This window comes from Trichogramma pretiosum, unplaced genomic scaffold (genome assembly GCF_000599845.2).
Source record: "Trichogramma pretiosum strain Unisexual culture from Peru unplaced genomic scaffold, Tpre_2.0 scaffold25, whole genome shotgun sequence".
NCBI classification, from domain to species: Eukaryota; Metazoa; Arthropoda; class Insecta; order Hymenoptera; family Trichogrammatidae; genus Trichogramma; species Trichogramma pretiosum.
The window spans coordinates 507,056-530,650 of NW_019641621.1; the positions used below are offsets into that span (position 1 = coordinate 507,056).

General features: G+C 39.0%; 2 protein-coding genes across 4 annotated transcripts in view; one reads left to right on the top strand and one right to left on the bottom strand.

The window, feature by feature from the left end:
- The window catches only part of LOC106654232 (5-hydroxytryptamine receptor-like), a 55,568-nt gene that overhangs the window by 21,497 nt on the left and 10,476 nt on the right, over window positions 1–23,595 (top strand). For 2 of the 3 annotated variants that reach the window (XM_014374005.2, XM_014374004.2), the window contains exons 3-7: window positions 11,428–11,547; window positions 12,059–12,182; window positions 16,497–16,689; window positions 17,722–17,845; window positions 19,015–19,191. In XM_014374005.2, coding sequence (XP_014229491.1) covers window positions 11,428–11,547; window positions 12,059–12,182; window positions 16,497–16,689; window positions 17,722–17,845; window positions 19,015–19,191 — 738 coding nt within the window. The remainder of the gene's footprint in view (window positions 1–11,427; window positions 11,548–12,058; window positions 12,183–16,496; window positions 16,690–17,721; window positions 17,846–19,014; window positions 19,192–23,595) is intronic. The other variant, XM_023458839.1, reaches the window with a different exon arrangement.
- Window positions 1,293–3,246, bottom strand: LOC106654233 (zinc finger protein OZF-like). The gene is made up of 3 exons (XM_014374006.2): window positions 3,077–3,246; window positions 2,898–3,000; window positions 1,293–2,825 (listed from the first exon to the last, which is right to left on the bottom strand). The coding sequence occupies exons 1-3, from the start codon at window positions 3,100–3,102 to the stop codon at window positions 1,473–1,475; spliced, it is 1,482 nt and encodes a 493-aa protein (XP_014229492.1). The 5' UTR covers window positions 3,103–3,246; the 3' UTR covers window positions 1,293–1,472.

Below are 23,595 nucleotides of genomic sequence, written 5' to 3' on the forward strand. Positions count from 1 at the left end.
TCCCATATTCGAAAACAATATATCAAACTAGACTTTCGAACAAGAAAAAAATGTACATTTGAAAATTATTCTTTATCTTAAAGTAATGTAAACGAAAAAGCCATTAATGTTTATGAATTAATTTTAATATGACTGACCAAAGGGCTTTTTTCAATATAACCTTTTTCTTTCTTTTATTTGTTGATTCTAATAAAAATTCATTTATCCCATATTCGAAAACAATATATCAAACTAGACTTTCGACCAAGAAAAAAATGTACATTTGAAAATTATTATTTATCTTAAAGTAATGTAAAAGAAAAAGATATTAATGTTTATGAATTAAAAGCAGACAAGTTAGTTTATTTAAGTATATAATTACAGATAAGTCAAGTGAACGGGTACAATGATCTTGAGTATTTGTCTGTATTCTGTGAAAGATTTTCATCGCTAAAATGAAAATTAAAAAATTCATAATAAAAAAAGAATCGAAAATTAAAGTATAAAGATTGTCGTTCTCAGGCCATGGAAATTTTTTATCAGAAACCTTTATTATGTCGACTATAGCGTAAACGATTGCTTTCTTTAAGGAAACACACCTGTGTTTATGCCTATAAATGCAAAAGCATGAAAATTAAGGATTAATATTAAAATTTTTTGTTTCGGAAGATAACATATGTTTTTGCAGGTTTTTGTACAAAAAAAAATATGTCTGTGGATCTTATTATTATTATAATTCATCCAGGATACATATATATTGACTTGTAATCTTTAAGTCCTTGTCAAGATGATTTTGATAATATTTAATCAATATTTAATCAATGATCCTTTAGGTCTCAAAATTTTTATAATTAAATTCTTTTCCACTCAAGTGTAGCAGATTTTTTATTTAGTTATTTTTTAAATCTACTAATCTCCAAATTTTTCATAGACCTATTTCGACGTACAAATTAAAGCCCTTTTAGAAAGTCACTGTGCTATATTTAAGACGAGAAGGAGAAATGATGTTTCGTTAAGTTAAATCTATCAAGTTCTTGGGTTATTTTGTATTCAATGAATCATGACCAATTACATAATATATCGATAAACATGATTCTATTATATTCTATTATGTTTCAACATCTAAATTTGTTCAAAATTTAAATATTTCATAAATATGTCTTATAATATTCTTACTCCTCCAATATTTCTTACAATTTCTTTGAAACAATCTGAGACCGAGCGAGCGTTAGCGAGCGAGGAACGCCGCTAGTTTAAATTAATTAATGGAAGAAAGGTGAGTAGAAGGTTTTTTATAATTACAACAAAATTAATGACAGTTTGAAATGGTTTATTATTAAAGAAGAAATTAAAGGATATTTATGAGAAAGATTTTCCAAAATTATAGAAAGTATTCGTGTAATTGCGTCCAATTGTCTCCGGACAAATCTCACACTATCAAATTTTGGTACAATCACGAACTACGTTAATGTGAGTTTTGAATTTCGAATCTCTCATTCGAAAGGTTTGCTCCGATCATGTGCTGCTTTTATGTGACGCTTGAGGTGACTTTTTAGTCCAAATGATTTGTGACAGACATCACACTCGAAGGGTTTTTTATGCATATGTACTGTATCTATGTGAATTTTGAGTCGACTTTTATGTTCAAATGGTTTGTGACAAATGTCACACTCATTGGGTTTTTTATGCATATGTACTGTATTAATGTGAAATTTGAGGGTATACTTCCGGTCAAATGATTTGCTACAAATGTCACATTCGAAGGGTTTGCTCCGATAATGTACTGCATTTATGTGCCTATTCAGAACCTTCAGTATTCCAAATGATTTGTGACAAATCTCACACTTGAACGGTTTGATATTATTATGTACTGTCATAATGTGACTTTTGGTTAGTTGCGGGTATCCAAAGGATTTATGACAAATGTCACACTCAAATGGTTTGCTCTTATAGTGAACTGCGTTTATGTGAGTCTTTAGCTGGCTTTGGTATCCAAATGATTTGTGACAAATCTCACATTCGAAGGGTCTGCTACGATTATGTAATGTATTTTTATGAATTTTGAGATCACTTTTTTGTCTAAATGATTTCTGACAAGTGTCACACTCAAAGGGTTTGCTAAGACTATGTACTGAACTCACGTGTTTCTTCAATATACTCTTGTATGAAAATAATTTGTGACAGATTTCACATTCTATGGGCTTGCCGTCGTGTACAGTCATTACATGAGATTTAAGGTTACCTTTGCATCCAAATGATTTGTGACAAATTTTACATTCGAAGGGTTTACCTTGATTATTCACTGAATTTCGGTGTACAGTTAAGTTACTTCTTTGTGAAAATAATTTGTGACAAAAATCACATTCATACGGTTTATTGCTCTTATGTGTCGTATTGATTTTCGTTGTTGTACTCGCTTCTCCATCATAAGATTTTTCACACACATTAAGCTTATGAAACGACTTGGTTTCATTCCTTTTTGCCAATATTTTTTTCTTTTCCGATTCGCCAAATTCATCGTTCAAGTAATTTGTCTGAATTTGGTTTTCTACTTTAAGAAGGGTTTGAACATTTTGATACTCGGATTTGCAGTTTGTTTCCGATTTAGACTTCAGTTCAAATTTAACATCTTTGCATTCAAAATCAATGAATATTTTTCCATCGATGTCATTGATCTGATTTTCGTTCTCAATTTTCACAATAGGTAGACTATTTTGATATTCAGTTTTGCAGACGGTTGCCAATAAAGGCTTTAGTTCAGTTTTAACATTTTTGCACTCAAAGTCAACGAATATTTTTTTATTCGACTTTTCGGATAACGCAGTTGCTTCATTATCGTGATTTGCCTACAAATTAAAATTATGGTAATAGTTTTGTATAATTGAAAAACAGAAAATGATTTGAATCATTAAACTCACCGATGATTCATAAAACGACGAGGTTTCAAAGTTTTCGGTTTTGCAAGAGCCCACTGAATCCAACATATTATCATCGCCTGCATCTTTCGGTTCTTCCTTCACTCTGGAGAATTAACAAACAATTGATTAACCGATCGCTATAAACAATATCATGGCATCAACGAAAAAAAAAGTAATACCTAATTATGTCCTCTATGTTTTCCATCACTCGTTTGATTATGTGTAATCGCTGTAAATTTTCACGATATACTCCGAAAAAATATTTGAGGTTAAACACCACGAGTAGCCAACAGCACTGTATCTCGAATACACCAATTCGTAAACACTTGCTCACTGAGGAATTCCTCCGACCGAACGCACTACTCGTGTAAAATTAGCGAGGTTATTCTGTGATTTTGATATAGCTCCTTAGAGATACTTTCCCCCTCTACCGTCGACTATCTGTAAGCAGTAATGTATTGTCATGTGCAATGCATAGAGACAATCGCTAAAATTATGCCGAAATTACAATGAAAATGTCATTCATCTAGGTGCAAAAGAGAAGTATATTTCTAAATTCACAACGATACAGTACATTCTCGCATAGCACACGTGACTTTAAGAAGGAAATTCAATAGTAAAAATGTGATATTTGCATTAATTTCGTTTGAGAAGAATTAAAATCAATAAACGAATTAATGTTTTTACCCGTTGAATTTCTTTATAATTACTCGGCGATAGATGATGGATTTGAAAAACTCCCAGCTCAGTCCTAAGCTACATTTGCAAAAAAAGTTCTACGGACCTTTTTACGTGAAATTGCTCAACATTTCAGAAAAAAATACTTCGGCATGTCAGTCTGGTCTGCTCTATCCGATCCGAGCAGTTTGAGAGCTCGCTACAACGGAGAAAAACATAAAAATCAAATTCGAAGCAAGTTCCGTCCGGACTTTCACGCATCGAAAAATTTACAGAACTCTCTTATGCAGTATGAACTAATACCGCCTAAATTTTTATGATGGGCTGGGGTGGATTAAAAGAAAAATTGTCATAATTTTTCGCTAGCGCGTGTCGGATCGATTCAGAGTCGCGTATAATTACGCGAGGATTATAAAAAATCCAGTAGCCAATTAAAAGCTCGACCTCCAGTCACAGCTCCTAACAAGATGTAAAACAAATTCTCGGCCAATCGTTGCGCATGGGGAGCTGCCGAAACCAAGTAGCCGAAAAATTCACAGAGCGTAGTAATTAGTAGCACGCGAAATCCGGTTCAAAAGTAGAATACCACCTCGTCGAAACCCACGAGTAAAGGTGTAATTATAATTGATATAAAATAAGACTTAATCATTTCGGAAAATTTATTATTGAATTATTAGAAAAATATCTATTCATACATATTAACATTGACAATGATGAAATCATCGCTATTCTCCGAGAAACTATTCAAAGCACATGACTGCAATAAGCTTTAGCCATTCCTGTAGATGCGTTACTTATAAAAACTTTTACTTATAAAAACTTGATTATAATCTGACGTACGATTGGATGCGATTGCGCATATTTGAAATTGAAAGACGCTTAAAATTTCTTTACCACTATTCATTAGAATTCATGTGCTTGTTCACTTATTCTTCATAAATTGAGATATTTAGCGGTTTTATTAAAAAATAATTCGTACATTTTATGAAAAGTTTTTCAATGTCAATTCAAATTCTATAGTACCAAATTTATTTTCGCACTTTCACTGAGGATAATTTATAAAAAGACCTTCGGGGCTGACTGCAATTTGGTTGGTTGCGCAAATTACATTCAAGTCCAAATTTCTCTTTACACTTGTCATTTGTGGACTGTTTTATGGTGTCTAATCAATTTCCCCTTCTCTCCAAATTTCATGTCGCACGTGTCACATGCGTAATCTTTGCGACCATCGTGGACCATCTTTATATGGGTGAGCAAACTCCCTTTTTGTGTATATTTCTTTTCGCACTTGTCACATGCGAAATCTTTTCGACCTTCGTGGATTGTCCATTGGTGTAAAAACAAATTCGATTTTGTTGCAAACTTCTTTTCGCACTTGTCGCATGCAAAATCTTTACGATTTTCATGGACTATTTTCTGGTGTCTGACCATATACGATTTATCTGCGAATTTCTTCTCGCATTTATCACACGCGAAATCTTTACGTTTTTCATGTATTGACCTTTGGTGGATTAACAAATTCGCTTTTTGTGTAAATTTTTTCTCGCATTGATCGCATGCGTAGTCTTTACAACCTTCGTGAATTGTTTTTTTGTGCATAAACAAATGCGATTTTTTTGCAAAATTTCTCTCGCACTTGTCACATGCAAAATCTTTGCGACCCTCGTGAACAGTTGTTATGTGCTGGAGCAAATGAGAATTGCTCCCGTATTTTTTTTCGCAAAAGCCGCATGCAAATTTGTTGGAACCTTCGTGGATAGTTTTTTGGTGGAAGTTCAAATTCGATTTAGAACTAAATTTCTTCTCGCACTTATCGCATATATGATCTTTACAACCTTCGTGAACTGTTCTTTGGTGCCTAAGTAAACTGATTTTTAGACCAAATTTCTTCTCGCAATTGTCGCATGCGTAATCTCTCCTACCTTCGTGGACTACACGTTGGTGAGAGAGTAAACGTGATTTTCTTCCAAATTTCTTCTCGCACTTTACGCATGCGAAGTCTTTTCGACCTTCGTGGATTGTTTTTTGATGAAAAACCAAATGTGATTTTTGACTATATTTCTTCTCGCACTCATTGCACTCGAAATTTTTGCGAGTCACGTGGACTATCGTTCGATGCCTGGTCAAATCTGTTTTGTCCCTAAATTTCCACTCGCATTTGTCACATGCAAAATCTTTGCGACTTTCATGGACTGTTTTCATGTGCATGAGCAAATTACATTTATGTCCAAATTTTTTCTCGCACTTATCGCATGCGTAATCTTTACGTTTTTCATGTATTAATCTTTGGTGAATTAGCAAAGTATTTTTATGTCCAAATTTTTTCTCACATTTGTCACATACGTAATTTCTCCAACCTTTGTGAACTGTTTTTTGGTGTAAAAGCAAATTAGATTTTCGTTCAAAGGTTTTCTTGCACTCATCGCATTCTAAATCTTTACGACCATTATGGACTGTTGTTATGTTCAAGACTCTCGAGGTGAAATCTTTGCGACCGTCGTGTACCGTCTTTATGTGTATAAGCAAACTTCGTTTATTTCTAAATCTCTTCGCGCACATTTCACATAAGAAATCCTTGAGAACTTCGTGAAATATTTTGTTGTGCTTGAGTAATGTTGATTTATTTTCAAATTTTCGCTCGCACTTGTTGCACGTGAAATTTTCGCGATCTTTATGGACTAATTTTTGGTGCGTGAACAAACTCGATTTTTTCACAAATTTTTTCTCGCACTGGTCGCATACAAAATCGTTGTGACCTCTGTGTACTGTTATTTGGTGTCTACTCAAATGACTTCGGAACTCGAATGTCTTTTCGCATTTGTCGCATTCAAAAATTTTTTGCTTACTGTGAATTGTGTTTCGATGGATTATCATGCTTGATTCTTGTGTAAATGCTTCCTGGCAAATATCACAAACATATTGTTTGTCGTCCATAACAACAATGTCGTGTCCACTGGAATTATTTTCCGAGACAACTTCTTCCGATTTTATTTTACTTGTATCCATTTTGATGTCTAACATAACCGATTTACTGTTACGGAAAATGAATGATTATAACTGATCTTTTGCTATTATGGTTTGTTTCACCGAGTAAGACAACATTCAAACTAATTTGTTTTTACTGTCAACGGTCGATATCAAAATCGTTTCTAATCATAACATCTACAATTAAATTACCTATTTATCTGTTTATACATTATGATTACAATTTTTGAACTGGTTGAAAAGTGGAAATTCGAAACACCGACGTAGAAATCTACGGAGGACCTTTGACTTTTGACCTGGAATGTATACTTTCGAAATGGTAAAGTTTTAGAGAACTTTTTATATTGAATTGATCAAATTTTAGAAGGCACTCTTATGTGCGAAGTACATCGTTAAATAAAAAGTTTGCTAGAATCAAGTAGCCAAATAATGCCCTGAGAGTATTAATTAGCACTACACGAAAGTTTGTCTGGTTCAAAAATAAAATACCAACCCGAAAATAAACTAAAGTGTAATGATAGTTGGAGCGCGATGTTCAAATGAGACACAATCCATATTGAACGCAATTTTTATTAAAATTTCAGAAAAACTTTTAATTGAACATCTATATAAGTTTTCTATATATTTACAATTGGCAAGAAAAAAATCAGCATTTTTCGTTTTTCCACTGATGAAATGCAAGGAGCATACGACTGTAACAAGTACGTGTCATTCGTATAGACAATAAATTATTCATGTAAACTTGATTATAATCTGACGTAAGATTGAGAATTGATGAAAAGGTACTAAGTATACGAATTTGTTATTTAGCACATATTGTTGTAACTCAAAGTCTAAAATATTTTTCATAATCGTCTATGATCGGTCAAATTGATTCTTATTTTTTACATATTTTCGCATGCTAAATTTTGGCTTTCATAAATCAATAAATTATGATGAATAACATTATATTTTTAAGCAATGAAATTATTGTATTTAATCACATGTGCAAAAAACTTCGAGAATTTTTTTTAGGAAATGAATTGAACGATTTATTTTACATCCTAATGCACTCGTCAGATAAGCCATTTATGCCAGTTTTGTAGACAGTTTTTCAGAGCCAGCTTAAATTCAGTTCAAATTTATTCCCGCACTCATCGCATGCGTATCGTTCAGATCTTCATGAAATCTCGTTTGGTGCCTAAACAAATTCCCTTTTTGTCCAAATGTCATCTCGCACTTGTCGCATTTATAATCTTTGTGACCTTCGTGTGTTGTCCTTTGATGCACTAACAAATCCGGTTTTTGTCCAAATTTCTTTCCGCACTTTTCGCATAAGAAATGTTTGTCACCTTCGTGAACAATCTTTTGGTGTGAGAACAAAGATGATTGTCTTCCAAATGTTTTTCCACACCTATCGCATGCAATATCTTTACGCTTTTCGTGTATCGTCTTTTGGTGGTCGAGCAAATGTGATTTTCTACCAAATTTCTTCCCGCATTCATCGCAAACGTGATCTTTGCGACCTTCGTGTACTATCTTTTGGTGCAAATACAAAGTCGTTTTGCGTCCAAATTTCTTCTCGCACTTGTCGCACGCGAAATCTTTGCTACCTTCATGCACTACCATTTGGTGCTTCAACAACTCAAATTTACTTCTCAATTTCGTCTCGCAATTATCGCAAGCAAAATCTTTGCGTAATTCGTGCACCGTTTTTTGGTGGGCAACCAGATTACATTTTTGTCCAAATTTTTTCTCACACTTGTCACAGGCAAAATCTTTCCGACCTTGGTGGACTGTTTTCTGGTGTCTGATCAAATACGATTTATTGACGAATTTTTTATCACAGTTTTCGCATGGGTAATAATCTTTTCGACCTTCATGGACTGCCATTATATGCATGAGCAAATGATTTTTTTGTGTAAATTTCTTCTCACACTTGTCGCAAGCGTGATCTTTTCGACCTTCATGGACTGTCTTTTGGTGCAAAAGCAAAGTCGATTTAAATCCAAATTTTTTTTCGCAATGATCGCAAGCATAATCTTTAGAACCTTCGTGGACTGTCTTTTGGTGCTTCAACAAATCTGAATTTCGTCCAAATTTCTTTTCACACTTGTCGCATGCAAAATCTTTGCGACTTTCATGGACTGTTTTCATGTGCATGAGCAAATTACATTTATGTCCAAATTTCTTCTCGCACTCACTGCATGCAAAATCTTTCCGACCTTCGTGTATTAGCCTTTGGTGGGTAAGCAAAGTCGTTTTCCTCCCAAATTTATTTTCGCACTTGTCACACACAAAATCTTTTCGACTCTCGTGGACTGTTTTTATGTGCAAGAGCAAATTACATTTATGTGCAAATTTCTTGTCACACTTGTCGCATGCGTAGTCTTTACGATTTTCGTGTACTGTCCTTTGATGCGTCAATAAATGAGATTTTGATGTAAATTTCTTCTGACAATTGTCACAAACGTTATTCTCAAAGACTTCGTGTACTGTATTTAGATGGCCGACCAAAGTCGATTTTTTCCCAAATTTTTCCTCACACTTATTGCTTGTGGAGTCTTTCTGACCTTGATGGACTGTCTTTTGGTGTCTTCTTAAATGCGATTTTTCTCCAAATTTTTTCTCGCAATCGTCGCATGAGTAATCTTTGAATAATTTGTGTACTGTCTTTTGATGAAAAAGCAATTGCGATTTTTGACCAAATTTCTCTCCACACTTGTCGCATAAGTAATCTTGGTGATGCTCGTGTACCGTCTTTATATGTGTGAGCAAATTCTGTTTGTTTACAAATCTCTTCGCACACTTTTCACATAAAAAGTCTTTGAAAACATCGTGAAATATTTTGTTGTGCTTGAGTAAAGTTGCTTTATTTTCAAATTTTTTCTCGCACTTGTTGCATGAAAAATTGTCGCGATCTTTGTGCACTAATTTTTGGTGCGTAAACAAACTCGACTTTTTCAAAAATTTTTTCTCGCATTGGTCGCATGCAAAATCGTTGTGGCCTTTGTGTACTGATATTTGGTGTCTACTCAATTGACTTCGGAACTCGAATGTCTTTTCGCACTTGTCACATGCAAAATCTTTTTGCTTAATGTAAATTGTGTTTCGATGAATTATCATGCTTGATTGTAGAGTAAATGTTTTCTGACAAATATCACTAACGTATTTTTTGTCGCCTGAAACAACAACATCTTGTTCACGCGAGTTATCTTTTGAAACGATTTCTTCGAATTTTCGTTCACTTGTATCCATTTTGGTGCCTAGATTAAACGATTTATTCTTCTACTTCAGAAAGTGAACGAGTACAATTTTCCTCGTGTTATTATGGCTTATTTCATCGGGAAAGGCAACATTCAAACTAATTTGGTTTTCCTATAAACATAATTAGTATTCTATTGACGATATGAAAATCGTTGTTTACAATCAAGTCAGCAATTTATTTGTTTATTTATGGTCCTTAATAATTAAAAGCGTCCCATTTTGTTATACATTAAGACAATCAAATTTTCAGAATGCTTTATATCAATGTAATTTTTTCTTAGATTGTCTTAAAAATAAATAATCAAACCCTTAACACACCAACCTAAATACAAACCACCCCGAAAAACAACTACCAAGCGATAAAAGTAGAGAGTATATAAAGAAAAAAAGATAATAACTGATTGCCTGCTACCTACTTTACATATGCACAGGAAAAAACTCGATGCCTTTCTCTCCTCTCTGTGCGCAGCATCGCAGAAGCAGTCCCGAGTTTATATCCAGTACCTATCGACGAAATGTGTGTGTGTGCATATGCAGTGTGTATCCATTTCTCGAAGCCCAGGCAAGGAGAACGAGGCAATTTTTTAGTGCTCGGCAGTGCGGTATATTATTCTTTTGTTTCGTTACTTATTCCGATGCAGCAGCAGCAGCAGCAGCAGCAGCACAGCAGTATCGCTTCATCACTCTATATCCTATTTCGAACGCGTGGTATAACCTCGCGCTCACTCTTAATATATGTGTAGCGCGTTACAACGACGTCGAGGCTCCTGAATATTATTATATAAAAGTATAGTTAAACAAGGTAGAAAATTTTTTCCCCTTTCTTTTTTTTTGTTATCTCGCGCCAGAGTTAGTATAGTAGGTAAAATGCCTCGACATGCCGCCGCTATATGTGTATACACGACCAGAGCGCAACGTACGCCAACAACAACGTCACACATTGATATCGTCGTGTGTTATGTACTACTACGTAGGTGCATGCCGTATGTGCACCGCTGTGCGTATACGCAAATGGGATTACCGAAGCTTACCTCGTGCGCTCTCGCTACTGCACTGCCGCTCGCACTGGCTCTGGCTCTGCTCCGTATTTAAAAAAAAAAAAAAAAAAAAAAAAGTAAAAAACCCCTGTTATTGTATACCCACGCGTTGCTGTACACAGGAGTAAAGGACAACGCAACGTTCGGGCGCGTGTAACGATACCGTTGCGCGCGCTGCGATGAAAAAAAAAACATCGCGTCGTAATATCGCGCCCTATATAGCGTCAAGCTCTTATACGTACGCGCGCTTAATTTTTAATAATCGCGAGCCGCTCAAAGAGAGGGAGAGAGGGACGAAAAGAAAAAAAATATTGCGTAATTTACACCGCTACGTAATCTCTCTCGCTCGTGTGACGATACGACTTTTAATGCCCGCAACCCCCGCCAATATGTTACTCTCTCACCTTTTTTTTCCACCTCGCCACGTTATTATTATTCCCCCGAAAGAAACGACGTGCGTACGGCGCGCGCCTTATATATTATGCTTATACTACTGCACCATAGGACGTAAAATAAATTTGAATTTCTTCCAGCGGCAGCTCTACTTACTCTCATTCATTCTTATTTCGTGCTTCTTTTCGCAGGTAACGTGTTCGTTATCGCGGCCATACTGCTCGAGCGCAACTTGCAGAGCGTGGCGAATTATCTGATACTGTCGCTGGCCGTGGCCGATCTCCTCGTCGCCTGTCTCGTCATGCCTTTGGGTAAGAACGTCATTTATTACTTTGTATAATACATGATAAATTAAAAGTATTAATAATAATAATAATAATAATAATGATTTTGTAATTCCTTTCGTTAAGTTATGCGCGAACTTGTAAATTGTAATAGCCCTACAGCAGTCACCCCCCGCCGACACGCATTCTAAAAGTTTTGATACACAATCTAAACTTTTCACCGCGCGCGGGCCCGCATGTACGATATGCATACATGCATGTAATAATACTTTACCTCGAAGATTATTAGAAAGCGTTATTGTGTATTTTCAAACGATCGCTCGAGCGTCAAATTTCGATCGTCGCTGATACGATCTTTTTGGTTTTCGATGATACTATACTAAATCAGATACACGCGTTATACAGCTGTAATCTCGGCGTTTAGACGCGATAATGACCCCTCGCGAAAATAATCCCTTTTAAACCATTATCGCGTAATATATAGATGCGCGCGCGTGTTTGTGTAGAAACAGTCGTTTTAGTGAAGTATTGTTGGCAGGAGCTCTGTACGAGGTGGCCCATGAATGGGCTCTCGGTCCGAAGTTATGTGACATGTGGACCAGCAGTGATGTATTATGCTGCACTGCATCCATTCTGCATCTCGTCGCCATTGCCCTCGACAGGTTGGTTAACGATACACACGTACACACGCATGCATACATTTTATACATACACGGACACACGTCCATGCATCTTTTTCAATAGTCTAATATATAAACTGGGCTGTTGTCGTTGTTGTTTTCTTTCTGTGTCGTTTAAGCTATTGTGTAGATACGTGTGTATAGATACGTGTGTGTGCCCAGACCTCTTCATTTTCGCATCTATTTTTTTGATCAAGGCCTGATGGGCGCACGAGGCTTTTATGATACAAAGGTAGCCTGAGAGAGAGGGAGCGAGAAGATCGCGTGTGGCTTGCTCTTGACACCGATATATCATCTCTCTCTCTTCTTTCAATGCATGATTAAAACGTCCAGGCGCGATTTATTCTTCGTTTTTTTGTTTTTTTTTGGGGGGTACGAAGGCTTTGCTTTGCTTTCCACACACACACATACAGACTATGCGACACACTTGTATACGATCTCTCACAATGGGCTCGTGCGCGCATTCTAATTTGTGTTTTACGAGCTTTCGGGCGCATATACGGCGCGGGCCTGGCCTCTCCCCCTCCGGAACGATAATGTCTTGGACGATTAATTGCGCAAAAAGCTTTATGATAATTGCCATTTGCACAATGGGCGCAATGCGTATGATAATGCGCGCCGAATAATAAATTAATGGATTATAATATTTCACGCTGATCGCGACGATCGAAACTTTGATTTTTTTTTCTTCTTCTTCTAAATCTCTTTTATGGCAAAAAAACATGAAATCAAATCGTTGGGACGGTGTGGCTTGCTCGACGCGATGATGAAATGAAAATGATTACAGCGCGATTTTAAGAGTAACACAGAGTCATCGTGGTATATAATGTTCTATAATGGCCATTAGATGTCGCGTGCCATTCCGCAAACGATTTACTCGTGGCAATGTATAAAATGAACGCCAATAAATACACTATTAAATTATTCGAGCTCTTCTTATAATCTATAGTTTTAACATCCAAATGTGGTCTTCATATACTATGTTGTTTATTTTACTGTCTCCTTTGTACATTATAATCGAAAAATTAATTTTATTCTGCATTTTTGAGAAAAGCCAGACAAGATCTAAAAGAAATCGTCTTTATCTTTCTTTGAAGCTGATGTTACGCACGCGTAACGATTCGTTGAATTCAACGACCGATCGAAACTACAGTAAAAATGAACATTAACAAACCTGCTTTCAGAAATTTAATATGATCGATTTTTTCAAAAAACAAAGGTATAGCGTCGTCTTAACTCGAAAAATGTAAGAAAAATATTAAAATAAACGATCCATTTTTTAAGCTTGGATAAGTCAACTTATAATGATGCAACATGACTATAATGATAATTCAAAAAATTCTGTGCGTTTACAATTATTACAGTCGTACGATATCTCGATACAACAATACCGGCGCAATTTTTAGATCGATACTTAGTGTTTTTAGTCACATAATGTTAATGCCAATTATGACTATGAGATGTCGTGCACCTTTGCGTAAACGACATAGTCAACCCGTTCTTACATAAAGTTCAAGAACTCAAGGTATCCGCCATAAGTCCTTTTTTTGTTCTCTAAATTGGCTGTATAGAAATAATATTAGCTCTTATATTTGTGGAATTCGCGAAAGTTATTAAAACCTTGAAAAAAAATTTCTATAACAGCTACCGAGCGGACGATGAAAGAGGGAAAAATTCATCAAGGTCTCTCAAGGTCGAGATGGAAAAATTGTCTGTACGCTTGTTGAATAAAATTTGACACACCTACAAAACCGAGATGATAGTTTACAAATTTGTGAACAACAAATTTATAAATATTTGTCCGAACTGAGGAAATTTTAAACACGTCGTATAGTGTCGAAACTAACTAAAATTTTATAACAATTAATATAATGAACGGTGTATTTTTCTAAAGCTCGATAAAACTACGCGACTCTCGGTACAATAATAAAATGACTCTGAGAATCTACAGTCATCTCTCTACGTTGGTACCAACAATGACCACTAGATGTCGCATGCCTTTCTATAAACGATTTGGTCGACCTGCTCTTATATAACATTACATCGCGCGTAATGTTATATTCTGGGCGCCTTACTAAGGTTTATAAATGGAGAAAAGAATCTGTCGGATATTTTTCGCGACGATGTACGCCGCAGCGCACGGCTTTTAAAATCGCAATACCGATTGGATCGTCGACACCATGATGATGCTTGTGTGCTGCCACTCAGTCGATTGGATTCGTACATACATCGGATCTCTCACGCAGTCACGTACATACATATATCGAGCGCCTTCGCTTACTTCGATATTCATCGAGTATTTTTTTTTTTTTCGTCGAAAAATAATAATTACCTCGTATACACCCGGTACATACACTCGCTCGAGATGCGCGACATTACGTTCTTAATCTTCGGCCGAGTTCGACGCGATCAAACTTCGTCGCGCACAAAGCATTACAATCCTCTATATAATACAGCAGCTTTCGATATATATATATATATATAATCCGCGCAGACACACACATACGTGCACACGTGCTCTCAACTCGAAGGCAGCCGAGAGAGAGAGAGAGGAACTTTTGTGCCACGCGCTACACAGTCGGATTTCAAAACGTTTCTCCGCGTTTACAGCGATGTCGAAAAATTCACTATACTCTCTCTCTCTCTGGGCACAGAGGGAGCGAGAGAGTGGCAACGCGATTCAATTTCACCGCCTCTTTGTACGTTCAATCAAATAGATTCGTATGCAGCTCGCAAGCTCGCCGGCACGAAACTCTCCGTGCTCTGCAGTGTGAGCGTGTGTGGGTATGTGTGCGTGTGTACGGAATCAATCTTTTAAAGTCATGTGTGCCGCTGCTACTGCGCGAGCTTTACTACTGCCGCTGACTCGCGTAAAAATTGCCCGTTTAACCATTACGGTGCTTGTATATCGTAAATAAAATAAACATTTAAATTTTTTTTTACCCTCGATTTTTGTTGTTGCTGTTGTTATTGTTATTGTCGTCGTACTGTTGATTCCAGCCGTATATTACGTGTATAGTACGAGCGCCCATGTAACCGCGCGACGATTTTCAAACTTACAATGTCGCATGTGCGGCAGCGGCAATAGTAATGGCAGCAGTAGTTCGCCACACGTAACCAATGCGGCTTTTTCTTTTTTTTTTTTTTTTTCATCGATTGATATTACGCACGTCGAATGCGCGATTTTTTCGAAATGTTTTTTTTCCTCTCTCTCTCTTTTTTCGGTCGGAATCGTTATACGCGCGTGCCCAAGAGAGCAAGAGCAAGAGAAATAATTTTTAACCAGTATTCAGTCGAAGTAAAGTCCATAAATTTGATTTTCGCTCGATAGAAATTTTTGTTTATTATTCGGCGCAGTGTTTCATTCCCTCCCTCGGCCTCCGTCCCTGCCCGAACGCAGTACGCGCGATAGTATCAACACATTGTATTACTCACGTATGTACAATTTTTCATATATACGCGTGTACCAACAAGCGGATTACTGCTGCTGCTGCTGCACCTATACCCACGCGGAGTTATACACCAATACGCGCGCGTGGGGGTGATATAGGAGGAGGAAGAGGGAGAGAAAGATCAGAAAAGGTTTTTATTTTTTTAGATATTCTTTCGTTTATACGCTGCCGCCGTTACAACGCCTTTTTACGATTTCGAAATATACTTCATCTCTATTATTCGCTACTGCCGCAAGCTCTGGAGCTTGCGAAGAATCCGCCGAAAATTTTCTTGCACTACACTGAATTAATCGATTCTGTATCGTTGTATAAAGCAACAAAGCAAAAAAATCTCGCACAGGGAGATGGGTGGACGTAATTTACTTGGGTACACAAGCGAGCGCCTTAAACTATATTATAATAATAATAATGATAATACGTGCGAATGAATACAAACTTTGCGCGCCCGCACCGAGCAAGTTGGTGCGCGTGGAGGAGCTTGCAGCAGCGGCGCAGCTCCGATATGTTTATATAACGAAAGATTGTTTCGATCGGCGCGGAAGATTTTCGTAAATGTATATAACTTTGGAAAATACTTCGGGGGCCGGGCGCGTTTATAAGTTTTATCGCGCGCGAGCGAGCGCATAATACATAAATCGCTATATATACAGGGGAGGATAGCTATATGTGCTGCTGAAGCGCAGTAAAAGTTCGGCATCAGCTAGCTCGGTTTACGCAAACGTTTACCCTCAAAAAAAAAAAAAAAAAAAAAATCGACGGGACACTCAGACACACGCACTCGTTGTTTACATCGGCTATAGTTGACAATTTTGCGTTATTATAAACGTACGTTTTACATAAATAGGTACTGGGCCGTGACGAACATCGACTACATACATCACCGCACGGCCCGCCGAATCGGCCTCATGATCGGCGTCGTCTGGCTCGTCTCGTTCCTCGTCTGTATCGCGCCCCTACTGGGCTGGAAGGATCCCAAGTGGGAGCAGCGCGTCGTCGTGGAGAAGGCCTGCCTCGTCAGCCAGGACATGTATTATCAGGTATGTGTGGCTATTTTTTAAAACAATTTTTAAATGCACGTAACGTACAAATAGCTACGTACGCGCGAACGTAAGTATTGCGTTTACGCAGGCAGAAATTCGCGCGCAGCAGTAATTTGTAAATAATGTAGCGCGTTAATGATAACGCGCGCGGCTGGATGGAGCGCGGCGCATAGCTATGCAACTCGTTGTATCGTGTGTTTGTGTGTTTGTGTGTTGTGTCTGTATATTTCGATGATAAAGCGCGAGAGGATATATCGCGTGCACGGGGAGGGTCCGCGCGGCGCAGCAATTTCAGCTATTATATACAGTATATATAATTTGTAAATTAAGCAGTAAGCGGTGGTGCAGCGGCAACGTCTTAATTATTGCGCAGTTACGCAAATGATGTAAGCTTACGTTTTGCACTACGTAATGTACACACACACACACACACACATGCATGCATGCATGCAGTAAATAGGAAAACAAAATGTTAGCCTGGATATAACCCTAGGAACTGGGGGGATGGGTATGACCACACACACACACACACACACACACACACACACACACTGCGTACGTAGTACACAACGAAAGATGATATATATACATCTCTATCTGCGTATTCGTGCAGCTGGCATAGTTTAAATTTATATCAGGTTCCACATTCGACGTTGCTGCCGCTGCAGCGCGGATATATCAGATGCTTTGAGAGCTAGAGCTACAGCAGCAGCAGCGACCAGCCGCAGCAGCAATCAGAGACGACGAGGACGACAGTACAGTACAGTAGTACTATAGTAGCTATATACCGCGTTCCGCACGTACGAAATTCTCTCTCTCTCTCTCTCGTCGATTCGGAAGTAAAATCACGAGCTGCTGCTGCGCGAGTGGAGTAGCGGAAAACAGCAGCATTCGTGATTTCTATATATATAATGCCACGCCGCACACGTTTGTCCTTGTACTTATATATATCTCATCAATTGTATCGTCGATGCGAGTTTGTTGTTTGTTGTTGTTATACTCTCACAGTCTGTCTCTCTTTTGCCGCAGATATTCGCCACCGTGTCGTCGTTCTACCTGCCGCTGCTCGTCATACTCATACTCTACTGGCGGATATTCCAGACCGCCCGCAAGCGCATACGCAAGCGAGTGGGCCAGTCGACCGATGCACAACGTAGGTATATATATATAATATATATGTGTGCGTGTAAAGTACGCAAAATCATTCTAATTATAAAGCTCGTCCGCGGCGCGTCGATATAATGATAAGGTAAACCCATCGCGTGCGTACGTACGTCAGAGAATCGAACGCAACGTTCAAGCTCTGTCCGTATATACACATATATAGGAATCATTTTCGGCGCAAATGTATCGTGTGTCGTAAAGGCATGCGGAGTACCGCGCAAAAATATACGTACGCGCGTCACTCTCGTATTTCCCGATCGAAACAACGGCGCGCCAAAGATTACAATCCTCCCGCGCGTCTATAGGTCCGTTTGTCCTTGATACAGTGGTATATAGCTGCATCATCTCCTCCTCGCGCCAAAGGTCGGGATCCTACCCGAGTTGCAGTAGTAGTAGTACACGATCTGATCTCTTACTCTCGCGGGCAACTATTATTATTGTTATATACTATGCGAAAACAACAACAACAAGGACTACTACTAGGACCTAGCCCGAAGCTATATTATTACATATGCTATCTCGGCCGTATATCTATCTTTCGCTCTTATATATACGTAGTTGTAACTTTACGGCATTATAGTTCGCCGTACGAACTATGGGATGTAGTTGTAATACAGCTGCCGCTGCTGCTGCACCTGTATACATGTAGTACGTCCGTGCTGTAAGGCAAGCGCACCGACTCTCTCGGGCGTATGTAATATAACGTATATATAATAATAATAATAATGATATATATATATATATACGAACGGTGTGTAACGCGCGTGGCACGCGTTTATATTGCCTGCGGATCTGGATATGCTCTTGCCGCGCGCGCCACGGAAGCTCCTACTGCCACTGGTGCGCAGTATGGTACGTCACAACAGCTCCACTCTCTCTCTCTTGCAGCAGTGGCCTCGTAAACAAAATGTCCAAGTCGTGTGCAGGCTTGCTCGAACACCACCAAACATGCATATATGCGAGAGAGCTTGCAGCGCGACGCGACGAGCTTGCATGCATGTACTACGTGCTCCGGAGAAACTGCGTGCGGCGTACTGCACCGGGCACACACACGAGCCATCGGTCTCGACTCTCGCGTCGCGTCTCGCTGCAAGCTCGAAACTTTATGAAATATATTATTAATACATTGTAATATATGTACATCGTAACTCCGTCTAGAAACTCGGCCGATGGGAGGTGGCCCGAGCACGGCGACGACGACGAACCTGATGCAGATGCCGAAGCAGATGGGCAGCAGCCACGCGGTCGGCGGCGCCCTGGCCCAGGCGCAGACCAGCGGCGGCATAGCGGCGGCCGTGGTGGCCGTGATAGGCAGGCCTCTGCCCACCATTTCCGGTAACGTGTATATGTAATAATAATAATAATAATAATAATTATAATTGCCATGATATATTTTCAATGTTCAAATATAGTATATTACGTGCCGAGGGAGCGAAAAACTGGAAAGCCTCGGTGCGTAATTATCGGCCGAGGCGAAGCCGAGATTGATAAACGTGTGCTCGGAGGCTTTCTTTTTTCGCTTCATAGGTGTGCGTATAATATTTTTCATGAATCCCCCAGCAGCAATTAACTTTTTCGTTTTGGCCGCAGGGACGAAAAAGTTTAGTTTCGGTTGGTCTAGCGATGATAATATTTTATATTGACATATAGATTTCGGAGACTACGATTTATAAAAGCAGCTCGACCGAATCGTTTGTGGAAAGGCATATACAACATCTAGCGGTCATCATCGGTATATCGAGGCGTATACACAAAGATGACTCGTGTAATATCGCACCTCGAGCTTCGAAGCCCAAGGAGCTGTGCTAGCTTCAATATACAAACTGAATACACACGGCGCGTATTATTATTATTACCCTCCCGAAACATTCGACGCACAATACGTTTATTATATGGGCATAATATCGCACGTTATAATGCCTTATCGGCTCGCGAGTCCGTGTGAAATATAGTATACGATTGTGTATAACAGTCAACGGTGGCGCACACGGGTATATTATTCGTGCAATACGACTGCGCGACATAACGCGAGGAGTTATATATAAAAGAGAGAGAGAGAGAGAGAGAGAGAGAAAGGGACGCGGAAAGGCGACTAGATGATAATAAATGGGGGTGGGCCTCGCGCGCGCACCAGGCCAGTTAACGTTTAGCTACCTTTCTCCGAGCTCGTGTGTATATGCAAAAGCTATATACCAAGCAGGCGACGGTGTATCGGCTTCGATCGTAAATCAGTTTGCCACCCGCTCGCAAGAGTTAAAGTTTAAGCAAATATCGCCGCGACCGGCTCTGTATATCGTACCTGTTTTTTTTTTATTTATTTGTTTATTTACTTATTTTTTTTTATTCGCTTCAAACCAGTGCAGCCTTGACACGGAGGGGAGCGCGTTAATCGGGGCCTCGAGGCTCGTGCTGAAACAGACGCACTGCCTACACAAAAAAAAGCTCGCCTCTTGTATAATGCGTCACTCTTGGACTGCTTGGTTTATAAAAAAAAAGTAATAACAAACCCTCGAAGCGGTACACTTGACTTCATGAAAATGTTATTTTCTTCGCTCGCTCGCTCGCCGATGCTGCTGCTATTGCGTATGTAGCAAAGAAAAAAAAGTTTTGGTTTGCAAACGCGGGCGCGCGCACAACGGGCCATGGCATATACCTCGCGGGTGTAAAAAAATATATGTATGTACGTGTGCACAGGCGCGCGCACACACACGCGCACACATTGAAAATGAAAAATAGACGCTTCGATACGCGAATAAAAGTTTTCTTTCCAAGATTCCGCTCGCCGCGCGCGGATGTTTCTTCAGCGCGCGGAACCTCCTTTATGTATATATATATACGTATGGTACGCGTATGCTTACGCAGTGTCCGCGCGCTCTACTACCATATATATACCAGCTTCATCTCGTAAAAAAAAAAAAAAAAAAAAAAAAATACGCACACTCGAATCTCTAAAATAAAAACTTTTATATGCGCATATCGAACTCTCTATTATTTATGATAATGTGCGTGCGAGGGTGGAAGTTTATTATTCCGCGCGTTAGCTCTGTACTCTCTGAGGCTATATACATCGGACGTACACACACACACAAGCACAGACGGACACACTGTCGCGGACTTGTGTGTGTGGCGCGAAGAGAGGCACAAAATTTATACATCGTTATTTATATTCCGTTATGTGTCGTGTACCGACAAGACTCCGAGCCATTCGCGAGGTAATTTTCGAATGAAAATAAAAATAAAAGTAAAAGCCCTCGTGCCTCGCGTATGTACAACTGGATCGAAACGCAGAGAGGTGTACCACGTTTATCGTAGACGTCGACGTCGTCGTTATATATAAAAAAAAATGCCCTCGCGTTCGCAACGACAATAGATCCGAAATATAAAGAGATAATATTTGGCTCCGATCGACGCAATTAAAATAATCAATTCGCGATTTCGTGAACGCGTCGGAGGTTATAAATATCGTTCACCGTACGCCGAGCAAATTTTGCATTTGCGAGCGTGCGAGCGGCTTGCGTAATATTACACGCGGAGCATCATAGACGATGACGCGTTGAAGCACGAATATAAAATCGATCGCGCTAAGTTAATCATGCGTTTATCGGCGCAACGGAACTCACAAATCCGATCTAAATTTTTCCGATTTACCAAAAGAAACGAAAAAAAAATCCGTCTAATAGACGGAAATTCCAGGCTGGAGTATTGTTATCGAGGCCTGGATACAAGCGCACGGCGCTGAATTATATAAGCATAATCGTAAATATATATATATATCGGGTTTTTCAAAAGCTCGCGCGCAGACGGACACGCAAATGTACATACAAAACAATGCGCGAAACGGTAGGTACATATACGGATTATCGCCGTAAATCGAAGATCTAATTACTTTCGGCCGGGCGATACTCGCGCTGTGCATTTGGCTATACGCGTTTATAAAATATTATCTCTATACGTACAGATAAAACATATACTATACACGAACGATTCTGTATAGAGCGCGCGCGAATAGCTTAATATCGTGCCCAGTATGTGCTTGCGACTGTGGAGGGAAGGAGGAGGAGGAGGAGGAAAAAAGAAGTAAAATGCAATTTCCCACGAATTCGTTCGGCGCTCGATTTAATTCGATCAATGCGGTATTGTGTAGAAAGACACCGTTTGACCGATTGATACGAAACTTCTCAAAAACTCGATCGAATGAAGAAGGTATACAGAAGACGCGATACACTAATCCTGTGCAGTTTCAGCTCTTTTTTTTTAAATTTTATTCTTACCGCTTTGAAAAATTTACAGATGTTCATCAAGAAAATCTGCTTCGTATACCGTGTACGATCAATAGAGCTACAAAAAAAAGATACGTCGTTTTTTTTTTACTTTTTATTATTATTTCGTTATATCCGCACGTCAAAACGTGGAAAATCCCGCGTCGTTAATATTCAACGAGGAGAGAGAGAGAGAGATACATTGAAAATATTTTAACCAGCGTGGCAATCAATTCAACGAGCTGCATCATAAGTATTTGGTCGGACACGCGCACGTACAAAAGCACAACGCCGGCTGATGTATATCAAAATTTTCATAATTATTTCCCTCCAGCAGCAGCGGCAGCGGCAGTTAGCCGCGTGACACATCGTACCGAACGGCGCGCAACGTCGTCCTCTTCGCGCGTATAGTACACACAATACATCAGCTACCGTACCCTATGCTGCATTTATAATAATATACACATCGCGCGGAAATGAGAAATGATGAATACAAGTTATGAAAAAGGCAAGAGAGAGAGAGGCGTCGGACGCGCGGCGTCTAATTAAAATTATATCACAAGACGAGCTAATTATTCGCGATCTCGCGGCATTATTAAATATACATAATAGAGAGATTCATTAATTGCCGTTAAAGTGAATTTTAGAAGCGCTTTATATGAGTACGGAATTCGATTCGCGCGCAAAACTTTGCCCGAATTATATCAGCTGCTTTTGTGTACGTGCAATTTATGCTGTATTCGGAGCCCCCCGATGACGTATCGTTGAAAAAAAAAAAATGAGTAATTTATCGGACCGATGTAGTTTTTACTGCGGGGAGGGCGGGAGGAGGAGAGCATCGATCGAATCGATATATTCCGAAACAGGCGAATGAGAGAGAGCTGAGTTATACGCATGCAGGTGTGCGCGCGCGGGGGGATAAAGCACACACACACACACGAGGACGATGGATATATATTTACACGTAACGACGTACATGTATTATGTTGATTTAGGTAATTGCAATATCTTCGCTGATCATCGGCTTATATTCCACATATCTCACCTGTGCGCTGTCCTTTACCTACCCCCTATTTCCACCCTTTACGTTCGATATACGTGTACATCGCGAAATTGGATCAATGAAAAATTTGCTCTCTCTCTCTCGCTCGGCAAACTTACAAGCGCTCACGCACGCACACGCACACTTTCAATTATCGGATTTTAAGCTGCTACGAAAACATCGCGCGATGAGAACGATTTTTTTTCTCTTCAGTTTCTTATTTGTTCGCAATTTCACGGTTGACATTTGAATTATCGAAAAAGAAAAAAGGAAGAAAAATATAAGTCTAGCATAAAGCGTCCAAAATTTCGAGCACCCACACACGATACATAGATCGAGCGATCCGCGATTACTTCATAGTTACAAGGGACTATACATTTCCCGAGTCTTAAATGCCCCTCGATTTACTTCTCGCAACTTACTCTCTCTCTCTCTCTC

Excerpts from the sequence above, each read along its gene's own strand:
- LOC106654233 (XM_014374006.2), bottom strand. The coding sequence starts at position 3,102 with ATGGAAAACATAGAGGACATAATTAG. Across the intron at positions 3,001-3,076 it reads AACATAGAGGACATAATTAG|AGTGAAGGAAGAACCGAAAG; the intron begins GTATTACTTTTT and ends TTAATTCTCCAG. Across the intron at positions 2,826-2,897 it reads CGTCGTTTTATGAATCATCG|GCAAATCACGATAATGAAGC; the intron begins GTGAGTTTAATG and ends TTTAATTTGTAG.